General features: G+C 39.0%; 1 protein-coding gene across 1 annotated transcript; it reads left to right on the plus strand.

Moving 5' to 3' along the window:
• The first annotated feature begins 7,672 nt into the window (after positions 1-7,672).
• On the plus strand, positions 7,673-18,026 carry LOC117473201 (G-protein coupled receptor-associated protein LMBRD2B-like). Its single transcript, XM_034118718.1, has 18 exons — positions 7,673-7,775; positions 8,960-9,177; positions 9,432-9,541; positions 12,269-12,367; positions 12,736-12,903; positions 13,233-13,443; positions 13,557-13,631; positions 13,891-13,995; positions 14,087-14,270; positions 15,081-15,262; positions 15,435-15,568; positions 15,738-15,843; positions 16,015-16,112; positions 16,198-16,301; positions 16,612-16,658; positions 16,795-16,903; positions 17,141-17,237; positions 17,338-18,026. The coding sequence occupies exons 2-18, from the start codon at positions 9,004-9,006 to the stop codon at positions 17,399-17,401; spliced, it is 2,067 nt and encodes a 688-aa protein (XP_033974609.1). The 5' UTR covers positions 7,673-7,775; positions 8,960-9,003; the 3' UTR covers positions 17,402-18,026.
• The last annotated feature ends 301 nt before the right edge of the window (positions 18,027-18,327 follow it).

Raw genomic sequence — 18,327 nt, forward strand, 5'->3', positions numbered from 1 at the left:
GGTGTGAGCAACCAGCAATGAAGAGAAAGAGGAGTAAAAAGAGGAGAGGGGGTGGAGAAAAGAGAGCAGCAGCGAGATGAGGGAATGAAAGGGCCAGTAGGAAAACGGAGGCGGTGCCGTAGTAGAAGAAAAACTAGTCACTCACACAGTGTGAGCTTGTGGGGAGGTGAGGCGGGATCTAAGAAAGTGAGGTAATTTAGAGAAGGGGGGTGCTTTTCAGACAGAGGGAATTTGACGAATAATGAGCTTTCCAAGCAGGAAAAAGAGAAAGGACCTTCTTGTTTCTTCTATCCCTCTCAGCCTTCCTTTCAAATGGTTTTTCACGCTTGAGAAATTCAGCCTGATTGAAGATTCCTGTGGAGAGTGAGTCAACAGTGAAATAAAAGTCCTCAATCAATCACAAAAAAAAATGGAAGTGGATTAGCCATTCATACATTTATTTTGGCACATCTCCAATGGACACACTCATTAATCAATCTGCCTTTTTTGCTAGATTTAAGTCCATTAGACATTTACATCAGACAAAGGTCACCTTTTTGTCCATGAAAATCAATGGAGTCTTTAGTTAGGCAAAGCTAAACCGAACGGGTAAATGTTTACCAAGTTCCAGTCACGACTCGTGCTCTGAAACTGTTTGCTATAAACAAACAATCTGTTCAAACAGTGATGAGTGTTTAGAATTTTGGAGGAATTTCGCAAACTGAATGCTTCTGGGACAGTAAGTTAAATGTGTGCCATTTAAACGTAATGAATACTTTAGCACAGGAGACATTGGTCAAGAAAAACACTCCCACAGAGGATCAACCAAACACAAGCAGCTGACGACCGGGAGCAAAATTAAGGAATTTAGAGTTTGGCATGTGTGATGCAATGAATGCTGAGGGTGTGTATTGAAACATGTGTGTGTTTTTCTTGTGCATTTGTGTGTGGTTGGGTTTATGTGTCTGGGTAAAAAAGTGGGGGAGAGAGTAAGTTGGAGAGGTACAGCTGAAGGCATCCTTTCTGACTCATTGCAAGGGAATTCATGTTTGGCATAGATGTTGTGAAATGTTTCAACCGTCAGTTGACACACACACACACACACACACACACACACACACACACACACACACACACACACACACACACACACACACACACACACACACACACACACACACACACACACACACACACACACACACACACACACACACACACACTTATGAGCTAAGATAAATTATATAACCTCTGACTTTGGCATGCATCCAGCTACTACTAGAAAGTAGAAGTATTTCCAAGAATAATATCACCAAAGTATCCTTCGGGTTTGCTGTGTGGAGATCAGAGCTGTTTCAACACAGTTCCACTGTGTTTGAGTAATTCAAGGCACCAACTATTTCCATTCAGCAGTTATATATATATATTGTTTAATTGCACAGTTACTCACAATAATGCACATTTATTGGTTTGGACTGATTCTTCCCTTTGTGTAGAGAAAGTAATTGTTTTTGCAAGAGATTTTGTTTTAAAGCATGGGACACTTTTTTTCTTTAGCTGCTTTCTAGTGCTATAGACCCATTGCCTCTGAGGTCCACTGCAATCTAATTTCAGAAAATTACATTTAAATTAACCATTAGATTGACTTAAAGTAGAATCTGGTCTTAAATGTATTATTGTGTTGAAACAAACATGCGTGTGAAAACAAGCATGTGAGCATACACTGCTGACAAAGTGGTGTTTGCCATGTTGCAAATACTGTAAGACTGTAATGATTATTCATGATATAATGCAGCAACAAAGTAAAGCATCAAGTTGTCAGTGAAATCATCGTTCCTCTGAGATGCTTGGATAACCATCATTAGTTCTCAAACAGGCAATTACTGTCTGAATTGCAAGGAGAGAATCTGTTCTGCTGCTCCATCGTCCCCTGGGCCCCGGAGACACCGAATAGCTTCTTTCAACTCTGAGGAGCATCCTGAGTCCCTGACTTATTATTAGTGCAGACCGGCCAGCATTGTCAGTGGCTCCATGTCCCACTGCAGCACTGCTGTAACAGTATTTATATAAATATAGAGACACTCGTGACAAAAGGATGGACATCCATGATAACCCAATATGGCAACTCACAATCAAAGTTGTATTTGATGAATATTACAGAGAATAAGATGCAATATGTCATGCTGCTCATATCAATATTATTATCTATACTGGAAACAATGTTCCCTCCCAACTGAGACCTATTTTACATGACAACCTGCACAACTAAACAAGTAGCTTAATGCTTATTGATTGAAATAAATAAATAGAAAATAAACGAATAAAGTGTGTGAAACCACTTATGTGAAAATGTTAATGGTTCACCACAGAGATTTCAGGTCACAATTCTTTCATAGTCATTTCCAACAAATGCAGACCATTTCCAGATAAAAAATGTGTCTGGAAAATGTCTTGACATTGGGCATTATGCAGCAAAATTGTTGTTTAACAATTGGGGAGATGCACTCAAAGAAAGGCTGTACGAAGAAGACGTCCAGCTTTAGAGAAACGGAAGTACTGTTGAATAAACGTATACACAATAAACTCACACCAATGAGTTATATGTCAGCCATTCAGAAGCCAATCACCCCGCAATGTTTAAATGTTTTTATGGTTTTAATTGGGATCAGTGGACTAATAGTACTTCTTTAGCCCATTAATTTAATATATCAAACATTATAATTACTCAAAAACATATAAATATCTACATTTTAAACAAAATGTATGTTTTATGTATCTACAAAATGTATGTTTGTAGCCACCACATTGGTTAACATAACATTCAAAGGATTGGAAGAAATAATGGATTTTAACCTAAATAAGAGAAAATGTATATCCATAAATCCTCTTGCATGAGGCCCATTGTGTTTGTGACAGCAATACTGACAGACCAGATTCCTGGCTTTCCCATCATTAAACCTCAGTTCATCTGGAAAGCTTTAAATAAGCACCCCACCATTCTTCACACTCACCGCAGCGACCCATATGGCATCCGTCACACAGCTATCCCAACAAGCAACACCGGACAACAGTCGCTTTTGTCTCGCTGTCCCCGTGCTACGTACTGATGGGGTCAGCAGGAGAGCACTACTTGTAAATTGAAGAAAGAAAAAAAGGGAATCTGGCATTCTGCTGTAAAACACATAGAAAAATAAACAACAGAGAAGCAGGTGAATGTCACATATTGCCATGGATGCTGTGTAGAAAATGTGTGGACTTTAGTTATACTTGTGTGGGGACAGAAATATGTAAATCAAGGGTCATAGAGAATATACAAAGTTTTTTGTGCTTCTGTTACAAAATAAAGCATGTTTTTAAAGTTTTTTAGATTTGTACTTATACTTTACTTGCTTTATCTCTGTCAGCCTCGACTACTTTAGTTAGATGGTTGGTCTCAGTTCTGTTAAATAGATTACAGGAGGAATGTGGAACAAAATGGGTTTCGGTTTTTCCATCCAAATGCAACTATCTGTTCGCTCATTGTTGGCCATAGGATCCATGAGCCTGCAATGGTTTCACATGTACTGTTGGGATTGATTTTTAAGGGATCCAATGACATACCTGCAAGAAAACTACACTAATTTGATGTTTTTTATGTTTGAGCCTTGATAAAAGAGGAAATACTCCTTGCGTGTTGCTGCCATCCTTCATCAATTTTATGTAAAGATTTGGGGAAGATGTTTAGGCACTCTTATTTTGGTAGAAGATGAGGAAATTGGGTCTGACAGTTTTTCAATTTCAGCATCTAAACTGCTTTTGTACTGTAGATTATGTAATTGGCAACCTATAGGCTTACTTTTGCCGACACAGGCTTTCCCTCTCTCATATACACACACACACACACACATACACACATGCATGTTTTATACACAAATACACACAGGCCAATCAATTCCTCAATCTCACCGCCATTGAGAAACTGTAGCTGCCGGGCTGCTGTACCAGGCCAGTCGTTTCAGATGGGAGTGGTCCCCTCTCAGGGGAGTGATGTATCCAGGACAGGTTATCAGATCCGCAGGCTACAGTGGCCCTCTAGGGACACACAGAACTGGGGCCACATTGTTCACCGGCATCTTTGTGCACAAGGGTTTCCCATGGATCAAATGTTACAGACTTCAAACCCAGGGGTCTCAGCGCACTCATAGCTGTTTTTCAATGGGCACGATGGGAGATGAGGCTGTTCACACACTGTTTCTCACTGGTTGAATGAGGCCAAACTGAACGCTGTACCAGTGGCTGCTCGTCCACAACATGAGGGAGTTATGGTGGTGGGGTTGAACATATGGTGAAGAATACCTTGAGGTGCTGAACTCTGAGGAAAAATAGAGCGAGTAAAGGCAGTTTCAGGGACAGAGGAAGTTTATCAAAGGTAGATTTGACCACACAGGTAGACACTTTTTTCCTGCTCCCTAACAAGGAATCCCCTATGTTCAACACCTCTGATGTAACAGAGACAAATGAAACATGTTTAAAAAGGCAAAAAAACGTAGGGTTATCATCTCAAGGGTTCAAACACATCAAGTGTTTTTGTGGATAAGAAGGTATAGTAGACTTTGCAGACTTTGTAGACATGTTTCATGTTATAGTGTGTCAACATCTCGTAGAATTATTACCCCAAAAAAGTATCTGAATACCCACACTTCTGTATACAAAGTCACAAATTAGCTTAAAGAGCAGCACTGTTGCATGTTAGGACATCTACAAAGTGCATGCACCAGTGTGACATCAGACATCTAACATTCCTGGTTATCATGTGACTAACAAAGCTAAGCTAGGAGTCCAATCTGTTGGTAATGTAATATAGTTGTTTTTTATTTTTCACATAAGTGCAAAGTATTAGAAGTAGTCAAAAGTTAGTGTTTGTCGTATATTTAGCTTTGCAATGTTGTTCCTGCCATTTGTCTATGTGCATATACATATAAAGCAACAAAAAGCCAAAGTATAATTACGTGTATGTGTTTACAATTACTTGGCCATCAGGTTAAAGCTTGAAGCTGAAGCTATAACTAATTTAGTCTTAATTATTTTTTTCCTGAATTTAAGTGCATACTGTATGTATATATGTCTCTGGTTAATACACATATACGTTCTTTTCTGTTGTATTGCGATCACCATTTAACTTCACTCTGTCCTAATAACATTGAATCTGAGATCACAAGGCTCTTGATACAAGGTTTGAGTTTCCAAATAATCTTTGCCATGTTGTGCCAAGGGGAGTGAACAGAAACCTCAGTCTTTGTTGAAGATGTGTTTGGCGCTCTCAAAGATTTAAATATGACACCTTTCTTTTTTGTATTATAAACAAAAGGTCAAAGAAGCCCATCTTTCTTTAAATGAGAGATTAAAGTAATTAATGACAATAGAATGAAAAAAGAGAAGACAGTATTATGAAATAGGTAGTCTCATATTATGTTTCAGTCTTCTGAGCTCTGAATGTCTGAACTCTCAAAAAAAAGTTGTTGGATTAAACTGAGAATTGTTCTCCCCTGAATGACTTTCCTTTATAGCATGAATTACAATTATAATGTATTATTATAACTATTTTTGTAAAATTAGGAAGACAATGAAAACATTTGAAACTTGAATATTAAATATTGTCAAGAACGTGTTGCTTTTCTCAATGATTGTTAAAAGGTAGACTGGTTTGTCTCTCCACTGTTCGCTGTGGGATGCGGAATTAGTTTAAGGACTCATTTATTACCTCCATCTAGTGGTGAAAACTGTAACATACCATTTACAAACCCATTATATTCAATGCAATTCAACAGTAGAAATGCCACTGGCAATAACAAAAAAAGAGCTGGACCAGAGAGAGATGATCAGAGAGTTAAACAGATTTTTCCGAGTATGTGTGAACATAAGTATCTTGTTGTCTGTGTGATCCAAAAAGATTAATAACAGGGCTCAAACTGACAAAGACAGTTCAATAAATGGAGACTAAATGTTGTTCCCCCTGGTTCACAATGCTACAACTAAGGATGTAATAAGGCCATTATAGGCTATGATTAGTCACACTACTTAATCCAAGAGAAAGAGAGAGAGAGAAAGAGAAGTGGTTAAGGGGTTAATGGGTTAAGGTGAGTGGCTTGTAGGCTGACAGATGGCCTCACTAAGCACCTGCCAATGCAGCCAGGTTTTATCTTTGTAGGCTTTGTAACTGTTTGAATCCGGGCAATAAGCCTTGCACTGTAGGAACAAGACAGCGACAGAGAAACAGAGACCAGAACCAGACCAGTGTGACAGAGCAACACCGTGAATGGACTGCTGATCTATGAAGCTTACTTAAACCGATTAATGAACCAAATGGAGCTGTTGGACAATCTCCTTGATGACTTGCCAGAATCTATGAACATTTTTGGGTCCGTTTGGATGGATGCGCTCGGTGTGTCCACAGCAGTTGGTGACTGGTCTGTTTGTCTGAATATTATAGAGCATCTCTGCCTGGACCTGATGAGCCAGATGGACATTTTACTGGAGCACCGGGCTGTGTGCTTCAACCTGCTGGGCCCACTGTATGCCGACGACCCATATGTGTGGATGTTCTCCCATAACTGAAATGGACTGAAGAGGATTTTCTTTCTCATTTGGAACATTTGGACCACGAGGAAAATGTAAAGCTCTTCACCACAACAGAAACAACGTTTGGTCTTTTGAAGTTGCCTCTATTTTGGACAATTAAAACAAGCTAGAAGGTTGAAAACACTGGAATCAATTCATTGAGACTTTTTGAATCATTTTTTACATTCATCTGCATCCAACAATCGTAGACTAAATGTGGTATTAAAAAAAGCAGAACTGAAAAAGAAGAACTGCTGAGATAAGTCGTGTTAGTCATTCATATTGGATAAGAAGTGTGTGGGAACATATTTACATTTTTGACAGGAGAAGACATTTATCAAGACTTATAATCATCAGTCAAGATTCATGCACTTTTTGATGCTAATTACAACTGGAAGCATATCAATTCAGATGTTTTTATCTGAACTAAAAGCCAGTGGGGAGTGCATCATAGAATGTAATGTTTATACATGTGTGTGTAATGCCATATTTCAATGTGTGTACATCTCAATGAGATGAGAATCTGAAATAATAGTTTGTATTGTGCAATAAAATGTCACAACATAATAAAACTAGGCCAAAAAAAGTTATTTTGTCCTCAAAAGTATTCATCCTATGTCACAGCTTTTGATGATCACTTCATCACCATGCGGGCTTTTTAACTATCTTTTATCAATCTACACGCCATTATAATTTTTCAACATCGTTTTTGGCAGATTTTCTTCAATACCCTTTTGTCATGACTAAAGTTTTAGAGTGCATATACTGTAATGTTGATTAATGATTTTTCTGTATGACATAATATTCATGTATACGAAACAAATAAATCAGTTGCTTTTGTGCAACTTTTCATATTTCTTTTAACAGACTATTAATATAACAATGTATACCATATACAAAACATGTCTGTATGTGGAGTCTTTCTTTATGGACCTACATTTTCTATGTATTTACTTAGGGCTGCCCGATTGTATGAAAGGTGCTATTTAAATAAAGTTGAGTTGACTCGCCTACATTACCCAGAACTCCTTGCAGCATCAGACAGAGAGCGCATGCGCGCACGTCATGTGGCTTTTACGTAATGTAGTTTCAAAGGTTGTGTACATATTTCGGACTCCACGTCTAAGGAACACGATGTGACAGGAGATTTAGACAGTTAACAGCTTTACAAGCTTCAGCCTGAGCAGAGAAACCCAGAGGTAAGATGGATCACTTTTTGTAGTTCATTTATTCACAGACTGTTTGTCCACAGACAGATTATCAACCGACGATCCGAGACCACTACCGAGACCAAGGCACTGCTTTGTTGTCCCATCAGTATGACCACAGTGCCCTCATGACAGAATAGAAACCATCCACAGCGTTGGTGGTATACATAAAAGTGATGGTAGTAAAAATAAATGATATTACATTTGAGCGAGCTGTCAGAAAAAAACAAAAACGGAAGATATTGATGTACTGTTCGACTGGTACCCGAAATAGCCTATAATAAAGAACATATTTGTATCGGAACATTTCGAACCACACCTTTATTTAAACTACAAAATAGCCCATTTTGTACTAGTACTTTCTTTGTTTGAACATCTAATTACTGGTTTTAAACAAACTTAAAGTGTATTTGCAAGGTTTACATATTTATAAATTGTCTACCTAAATATAATAGATGAATTAATATTTGTATGTTTCAATTTCATATAAACTATAGTTTGGTTTCTGATTATTCCAGATACTATTTAATCTATTCTCTTTAAAATGAATAACACTTTTTAATTCATCAAAGTGAACATCAAGTCTGCATCACTTGCTGTCACAGTGACATTGTTGTTATTTTGCACTTGACTCTTTTAATGCTGTATTGAAAAGCTTGTACTTTATTTTCTTATAACATTACAGCCTGGTAACGCATGTTGACATTATACAGATAATGAAAAGCATGTAACAAAACATTTCCACTTTTCTAAAACACAACAGCATTATTTGCAGATGAGTAGCATTAATGTGATGTACATGTGATGTGTACTTCCACTATTGTATCTGTTTTATTGTGTTGCACTGTGGGAGGAGCCTGTGACCTAAGATTTTCACTGACATATCTACACTGTAGCTAAGTACAAATGAAAATAAAAGCCTTGAATTTTGTAGCACATACACATGCAAAACCACTGGTATGGTACTTTAACACCCAAACGTATTTTATATATTTGTACATCCGTCTTTCTTTGTCCATCTTCCCTTCTTATTTTCGCATGTGATCATTCACTGCTCTCTCCCTCGTCTTCTCTGTGAAAGTGGTCATACTGACTTTCTATGTTATCCAGCAGATAAGAGCAGCTGATATGCTCTCAGTGTGTCTCTGTGTGTATCTCTTCCCCCCCCCCCACAGTGCGTCACCATGACTCCTTGACGGCTGTGTGTTCATTCCTCACCATGAGTGCTGCTGCGCTGGCTGTAGTGGTCGTAGTGGTTTTCTTCTTGGCTCTCTACCTCCTCCAGCGCTATGGAGACCTGCGGAGGCAGCAGCGGATGGTGCTTTTGGGCACGCTGCTGTCCTGGTACCTCTGCTTCCTCATCGTCTTCATCCTGCCGCTGGACGTCAGCACGGTATGAAACCATTGCAGCTGTTTAAATGCAACATAAGGTATTTTTGTATAGTTTTTTGGATCTTCTCAGGGTAAAGAAAGGATAAACGGGATGTCAGTCTGTTTGTGTTTTTAGAATAATCTGTGTCTGAGTTGTTGAGCTCTGTGTGTATATTTGTCTTGCCTCCAGCATCCTACCTGCACCATTTCAAAGCGATGAATAGACTTCATCATGGAGTGTGTTTGCCTGACTGTAATCTCTGCTCCTCTTTTAAGACCATCTACAAGCAATGTATACTCGACAATGGAAATCAACCTTCTCCTGTAACTCAAGCAAGACAAAGCAATCAGACGAAAAACAAATCCTCAGTTAATCCAACTGTCAGGTAAATAAGATAATGTTTGATGTTTTAGACCAGGGGTGTCAAACTCAAGGCCCGCGGGCCAAATCCGGCCCGCGACTTCATTTCATGTGGCCAGCAAGAGCTTGCAAAGAATATAATATGTTTATTATATTCGGTTACATGCCACTTTACAGAAGCAGGTTGCCCATACACAACATGTCCCACAATGCATCTCGTTTTGTGACATGCGCACTGAAGAGACTTGCAATTATTTGCCCTGGACTTCGGCTTTCAGACGTAGTTAATTACTAAGTTATCCGATAATAATCCAATTCAGAGACAATACTGTAATATAATACATTATATATATTATATATTTATATATGTATATTTATATAGTTACAACTCGCCCTTTGAGTGCAACCATAATGTTAATGTGGCCCGCGATGAAATTGAGTTTGACACCCCTGTTTTAGACCATTTCAAGGTCATGTTTTCCTCCAATGCTATCCAACATGATACACATAATAAGATACATAAAAGTATGATGAAAACCACTATGTTTTAGTCATTTCAACTACATTTATACGTTACCGATATCCAAGCTTCACATGATTTTGGACATTTGTAACCTGAAAAGCTGGCAGTGGGGTTTTCTATACTCCGCTAGTATTTGTTTTATTGTGAGTGCTTCATTCAAAAGGGTTTCCTGTTTGATTTTTTTTTAACCTTAATTCATCAATTTATTTGTAATAATACAGTTGTGGTCATGCCCTAGACCAGGGCTATTCAATTGGCGGCCCGCGGGCCAAATCCGGCCCCGGGGTGATATTTACTGGCCCTTTGAGTATAATGTTAAAAAGTAATTTTTTTTTTTAAGATTTTTTTTTAAGATTTTTTTTGTGCCATAGTGCCTTTATTCCAGAGAGGGTGTTACATTGAGAGATAGAGGGGTAGACAATGCCTGAAAACTTCGACGGGCTCGGGTTTCGAACCCACCTACTATACTGTAGTGACAACTCCTGACATTGATTGCATCTCTGCGTGAATGATTAGATCATTTCACCTAAATGAAATGAAATGAAACATGTAGGCCTACTGAGTTCTGAACTTGCCATTTAGATCTATAAAGGCCTTGGGGCTATGTTGTTTGATTGAATTAAACACAATATATGCACTCCACTATGCTGTTGTAGTATTTACTGTATCTGAAGCTCTTAAATATGATTGCTCATATTTCAAACCATCTTTTTCCCGGCCCCTTGCTTTGGATCATTTTCATCAACCGGCCCCCATTCCAAACTAATTGAATAGCCCTGCCCTAGACTGTCTGGTGATAACAGTGTCTTTTTAGATTTAAAAGCTTCTAGCTGGATGAACAAACTGGGTTGATAACAAGGTTAATGCATCAACAACTAGTAGATAAGGGCTGCTTCCTTCATCTCACTTATGTCCATGGTATCATGCAGATAGTATTGGTGTCGTTTGTCTGAGTTTTATGACTTTTTGCCTGAGGCCCTGGCTCCACGGGAACCCATACGGCAAAACGCATCGGAGTAACGCAAACGCAACCGCAAAAAACCTTCCGCCCACACGCAATATACACCGGATTGTGTCAAGCTCCACGAGACGGCTCCGTTTACATCCAACCGCTGGAAAAGCTGCAGTACATATGCCGAGCCTGTACGTGGCGCTGTAACTTCCTCCACAAAAGCAGCAACTTCCTCCACAAAAGCAGCGAAGAAGAATGGTTGTCATGGCTGCACTTCTGTTTATTCTCCGCGGTGGGGGCGGAGGGAACCGGGCAGAGTTTTTCGCCGGTCAACGTGTGTTAAAGTTTAAATCTTCCGGACAAAATTATAAAAGTGCCGGTCAAAGGTCTTCTTTGTTATTTATTGAGCTTTAAAACAAATGAATAACGACGATATAATGATATATGATAATAAAATACACAGAGCCTGTCTCTTTTTCCTCTCTTCTCACAGCGTCAGTGTCTGTCTCATGCAGCAGCTGATCCAGTAATGATGACTCGACAGTAAAAATAAACATATTTATAACTAGTTTAGGTAGTTTGAGAGGTAATTAAAATAGCTAAGGGTGATGATCTGACTTGAAGTGTGTGTTTTGCTCCCGCTGCATCACAGCGGGAGGAGCTGCGTGTCTCCGTCCTGTCAGATTAGACTTCACTCGCGTTTATGTCCATATCGAGATAAAGATAAATAATCTGAATTCAGTGTGCAGTGTACTTTTGCGGGGGTGAGCAGCAGAGGCGGGGAGAGGCGGGGCTATGAAACGGATGACCGTATAGGCGACCCCACGGCCCCGTTGGACCCCCCAGAGCGCTCCGTTCCCAGATCTATCCACCTTTGGACCCGTTGTCGTTTGCGGGGTCTGTTTCTACGTTTCCGTTACGGCGTCGTCGAGCTTAAAGGGCTATACGCATGAGAAATATGCGGATTCAACCCGTTTTCGTCCCCGTGGAGCCTAGGCCTCAGAAGTCTGCCTCCACCCCAATACAATGAAGTTGAATGAAATTCTTGTATGTATATACTAAAGCATTACAAAAGTACACTCATAATATTCAGCAGCAATATGTCTTTCATTAACAGTAGATAGTAAATAGTTAGATGTTTCAGTAACTTGCTAAATAAATTCTGGACATTTCAAAATGTTCAAAAAAGAGACTGTGGTAGACAGCTATGCTCAAAGTGTGTTCTCGAAAAGAAATGCCACTGTATGTACACATGTATTCTTACATTTTTCTCACAGTATACCAAAGGTTTGTGAGGAGCCGTGGAGTTATATCCCAGATGGCATCCTGCCAGTGTTCTGGAGAGTTGTATACTGGACATCCCAGTTTCTTACTTGGTAAGACACAAACACACACACACATACATGCACACACACACAGACTCAAACACTGACTAACTGACTGTGTGTGTGTGTGTGTGTGTGTGTGTGTGTGTGTGTGTGTGTGTGTGTGTGTGTGTGTGTGTGTGTGTGTGTGTGTGTGTGTGTGTGTGTGTGTGTGGTGTGTGTGTGTGTGTGTGTGTGTGTGTGTGTGTGTGTGTGTGTGTGTGTGTGTGTGTGTGTGTGTGTGTGTGTGTGTGTGTGTGTGTGTGTGTGTGTGTGTGTGTGTGTGTGTGTGTGTGTGTGTGTGTGTGTGTGTGTGTGTGTGTGTGTGTGTTGTGTGTGTGTGTGTGTGTGTGTGTGTGTGTGTGTGTGTGTGTGTGTAGGCTGCTGTTGCCCTTCATGCAGTCGTACGCACGGTCGGGAGCTTTCTCCAGAGTTGGAAGGATTAAAACAGCTCTCATTGAAAATGCTATCTATTATGGCACCTACCTCCTCATCTTCATCTCTCTGCTCATCTACGTCGCTGCTCACCCACAGTGGCAACTCTCATGGTAAGTTAAACGTGTGTCAATTCAGGTAGCACTTTTCAATTCTGCTCATGTACATCATTTGTTCACAGTATTTTGTTCTTATCTTATTGTATTACATTTACAGTTTTACGTTTTATAATAATAAAATAGTTGTTACAATTATTTTTACGTTAGTTCTATATTTGCCTTTCGTTTTACAACTTAATTCCTCTCACTTTGTTTATGTATTCACCATTATACACCAAAACAAATTCATTGTATGTGTAAACCTACTTGGTAATAAACCTGATTCCGATGATGTTCTGTGGTTTAGTTCTTTGATTATTTTTTTTTTTTTTTAACTTGTGCAGGAGACAGCTCCAGACCATCGGCATCACAGCCGCCAACACCTGGGGCCTCTTCCTCCTGGTGCTGTTGCTGGGCTACGGCCTCGTGGAGATCCCGCGCTCTTATTGGCTCTTATCCTCCTACGATTACCTGCTGGCCAAAACCTATTTCAAGGCAGCAAAGGTGGCCACTGAGAAAGCCTCGGCGGAGGAGAACCTAGCAGATGTAATGGAGGTGAGATTTAATCTCCAAAGCTGAGCTGTTAGAGTATTCCACCAGGTGTTTAGGGAATTGCTCAGAACTTTTTTTCATACTTTAACATGAACAAAAACATTTACTATTATCAGGAGGTGGCAGGTGTCCATGAAGCTATCAGGTTCAACCACGGTCTCAGGAAGTGTGTGGACACCATTATTGGAAAGGTAAAATACCAATTTGTTTTCTTTTTATGTGTAAATCCAAAGTTTAATGCTGCATTCACAGTTTTTACATCCGGGCTGTGTTTTTATTCAAGATTCAAAGGTTTATTGGCATAACATATACACAACTACGGTGTGATAACAAGACATACAAATACATAAAAAAATAAGAAACAACAATAAAAACAAAAACAGTGCAAGTTCAGGTGTTAAATAGTCTTATGGCCTGTAGCATGAAACTGTAAGTGTGATCTCATTTCAGTGTCCGGCTGAGTACCAAGAAGAGTTGGTGAGAAATGCAGAAAGCTCCCGGGGTGAGCAGAATGTGCTTCCCACCAAAGGAGGCCTGTTTAAGCTTCATAAAAAGGTAAATATTATTTGTAATATTTCAGTTTGGTTTTGAACGAACAATGCAAACAATTACATGATATTGTTACTTGTGTGTTCTTGTGTTTCAGGTAATCTCTGCAGTGCAGAGACAGGGTCAGACCCTGGTTCAGTGGTCCATCTTGTTAGAGCAGGCCTTCCATCTAGAAGATGTAGCCAAAAGCCAGAGCAGCCCGCTCCGACACTTCACCCACAGCTTCCCCTCAGAACAGAACCACGGCTGGGTCCGACGGTTCATTTACACTCCTACTGTGGGTGAGTCCAGTCAGCGTCTAAACCTCAGATACATAACGAAAGTACTCTTAACACTTCATTTAGATGAATTATGTAGGTACTTCAGATTGATAATTTGCTTTTTTGGGACCTTATTTATGCCCCTACATTCCACAAGTAAACGTTGTTCTCTACAGGACTGTAAATAGCTTGCTGGTGTCTTGGGTTTTAATTTAAAAAAAATTCTACAACTGATCAAATTTCTCATCAATAGTAGATCATTTGGATTCTGAATGCTACTATTTTTTCATTCCAGTCAATGGCCTTCTAATTTTTATGATTGTAGACACAGCATGCCGGATAAATGCCCTTAACTACCTGCTTGAATAGAAAGGTGTACTCTATTTTCCAATGATCAAAGGTTAAAATGTATTAATTTTTCAGCAAGATACAACATATCGAGGTTCAAGGCTTTTTTATTGGTCATACGAACACAAAGGGACTAAGGGACATACAATATAAGAAAATTGTTTTCTTATATTGTATGTCCCTTATTCTGTAAGACCTGTGCAGAAGTTTTACTTTTTTTGCACATTTTGTTTTCTTCAATAATTCAATAATGGCTTTATAACGACCTTATATATCCCAGAATTTTCCTAATTTTATGAAATTAGTGGGTGGGTTTCACTGCTTGAGAAATGCTGTTTAACTCTCTTTGGCATACTCTACATTAAATGTCTTCTTAATACTTAAAAAGCATGATGCATGAAAATACATTAAGTATGAAATACTGTTTCCATACCTGCAGCATGTACTCATGCACCAGCGTGTGTATGTGTGTGTCTCTCTCAGAGTGGTACTGGGAGTGTGTGTGCAGGCAGGGTTTCTACAGGCTGCTGACAGTGCTGCTGTGCCTCCTCTCAGCAGCAGTGGTTTGGTCTGAGTGCACCTTCTTCAGCACGCACCCTGTCCTCTCCCTCTTCGCTGTCTTTGTTCAGCTGGCTGAAAAACATCACAACTACATCTGTATCGAGGTAGGCATGTATTCGGTAAAACATAAGCTTTATTAAGCTACCTTATATCCTGTGGAGGTTTAGGTAATTTTGTAGTTCATAGTTCTAATATGGATATTTATGATCTCATGTATCGAACATTATATTGAAGTAACACCCTTGCCTTTCTCCTTTTTTTGTTTCTCTCCACCAGATGGCGTGCTTTGTCAGCATCCTCTTCCTGTGTTTCTGTGTCTACTCAACAGTGTTCAGGATACGAGTCTTCAACTACTATTACCTGGTGCCACATCACCAGACTGACGCTTACAGCCTGCAGTTCAGCGGCATGTATGTTCCCGTCATAATATAAGATAATTAGTCATTTCTTTCACTTTTATAGGAGGCATACTGAAACGTATAGAGCACAATCTCAATAGAGGATCACAGTCAGTACCACCATTTGTTAAACTACTGTTTTATGATATCGGCTTGCTTCTCTTTATTTGTTTCTTCTCAGGTTGTTTTGTCGTCTGACCCCACCTTTGTGCCTCAACTTTTTGGGCCTGATTCACATGGACTCTGCTATCTCACACCAGGACAGAATACAGACATCCTACACCTCTGTGGGTTTCACCCAAACAAGCACATACCAACAGATTCATAGTATCAAAGACATATAATGCAGACTCATTTAAGTGTGTGCTTATAGAAAATATTTGTAGGAATAACAACATTTCTTTGGGTTCAAATAAATGGAGTGATGCAATGTCCCTCTTTCTTTGTCCCTCTGGCAGATCATGGGCTCTATGAGTGTTTTATATTTTATATCTGATGGGTTCTACATCTACTATCCCATGTTGGTATTGCTGCTCTGCTTTGCTACTTATTACAGGTAAGCCATTAACCACTTACAACTAAAAACAGTTGTTCAAACGCAATGAACAGTGTCTTTTTTAATTGTGTGTCTGTGTTTGTAGCCTGGGCTCTCGCTGTTTGAACCTCCTGGGCTTTCATCAGTACATCACTGACGACCACTTGACCTCTGACCTGGTGGATGAAGGCAGGGAACACATCAGAAGAGGTATTTTAATCACAACTCTCTCGCTATTTATGATGCATCTGCTCAAAGGTGCAGTATTTGTTTGGCTTTTGTGTTTAACTTCATTATGTTATACAGCCACATTTGTGAAGCCTGAGCCTCTATCTATAATTTCTTCCTTTCTGTGTTTCAAGTCAACTTAATTGTTAGTTTTACTTTGAATTTCTTATACCTCAATTCATATTAAGTTGTTGTATATCCTAAAGACATTATTTGATCACTGTGGGGTTATAATAATTAAACCAAGTGCACATGGTTTTTATGATATGGACAATGTGTTTGTTTTTTTAAGAAAGAAGAAAAAGACAGAAAGCTGAGGATGGAGAAAATCGAAGATGGGTAAGAAATGTTTATTCTATACAAACTTTTTTTATTACGAGTAGCGAAAGAAAATCCTCCGAATCAGTTGGCTTATTGGTCCTAGTGGTTTGTGCTAATTGTGTCAAGGTATTTATGTTTTTGTTTCCTGCTTCAGGCCTGGAGGGATCGGTATGGAGCCCAGGAGGGGGCTGGGCGGAGCAGAGCTGGTTACACTGAGATAAACGACGACCAGAGCAGTCCTGTCACAGAGACCAAGAATAGTGGTAAGGATTAAAAAAAATTGCATTACAATGGAATAGAAAATGTGTCTGTGTTACTCATAGCTACTCCAACTAAGAAGATACAACTTTCCAACAGCGTCTTGCTGATGGCATGGTTCTAATTTGTTATGCTTGTTTGTATTATTGTTTTTATTATAAATAGTTTAACACTGGAGTCTCACTTATATCAATAGGTCTGCCTGCTTACAGTACGCTTACAGTGCTCTCTGTTTTTCTTAGTTATCACATTCAGAAGAGATGGGGAGGAGGAGGAGGATGAGCAGCACAGAAGCTTACTGCGAGATCATTACAGTGATGAAGGTTCACCAAACAGAAGGTTTGTTCTTTTTGCAAAATAAATTGAACAGTGTTTAATTTGAGCTTTGAACAATCAAACAGACTTCTTTAACTCAATCTGTCTCTCTGTGTCACTGTAGATCCACAGGAGGACGTTATTTGTCCCTGTCTCCTTCGCGGGCAGGCATCTTTGATGATGTTTGAAAGAAGTAAGTCATCTCGGGAGAGCAAAGAAAGCTCATATGCTTGACCTGAAAAAAAGGACTAAAGACTTCTTAAGGGAAGTCTAAACAAAAAGGATTGTCTCAGGAAGTAAAGAGGAAGTCGTCGCTTCTGAGATATAGACATACACTCGGTTAGAATCATTGTATACATAAAGAAAAAGTCTGTGATTAACCTGTTCAGCCAAACCCTTTTGAATGTATTATTGTGCTATTGTCTTTCCTGCAGTAGTGTTTTACAATTTCAGATTGATGAATAAAAGAGAAAAATGCCACATTTACACACTTACCGTATCCAAGGATAATCAAACGTGATACATGTGGACATTTCTTGATGTCTGGATATTTCACCATAAGAGTGGATACATGTTATATCTGAATTAAATAGCCCACTGAGAAAACTGTGAACATGAAATGAAATGAAATCAAAACTGAGGGAGGACACTATCATAACAGCCTAATTTATTTTCTGTTGAGTATTTTGTGTATGGAAAAACGTTAATTGTTGTATATAATGTAGTCAACAGCCAATTATTTTCCCTTAAGGTATGTATGTTTTGTATAATTGGGTGTTTACTACAAAAATGCATTAAAATGTGATAATTTTACCCTTTGAATGACTTTTAACTTGATTCACCACCTCAAGATTTTCTCTGTTTTAGTTGAATGTATTTCCGTCTGAAATGTTAAGCATTAACACTCAACCTGTGATGAAGGGTGCCCGTGGTGCCTTCTAAACCTCCTAAATTATAACATTTTGTAATACAACGTTTATAAATTGAACAATCAAAGGAAATACTGCATCAAAAATTCCATACTGTTATCTAAATAAATACCAAAAATGTTTAAATTTGTAAATGTGCATACATGATAAATCAATGTATGGAGTTAAAGTTATTTTAACAGTAA

This window comes from Trematomus bernacchii, unplaced genomic scaffold (assembly GCF_902827165.1).
Source record: "Trematomus bernacchii unplaced genomic scaffold, fTreBer1.1, whole genome shotgun sequence".
NCBI lineage: Eukaryota > Metazoa > Chordata > Actinopteri > Perciformes > Nototheniidae > Trematomus > Trematomus bernacchii.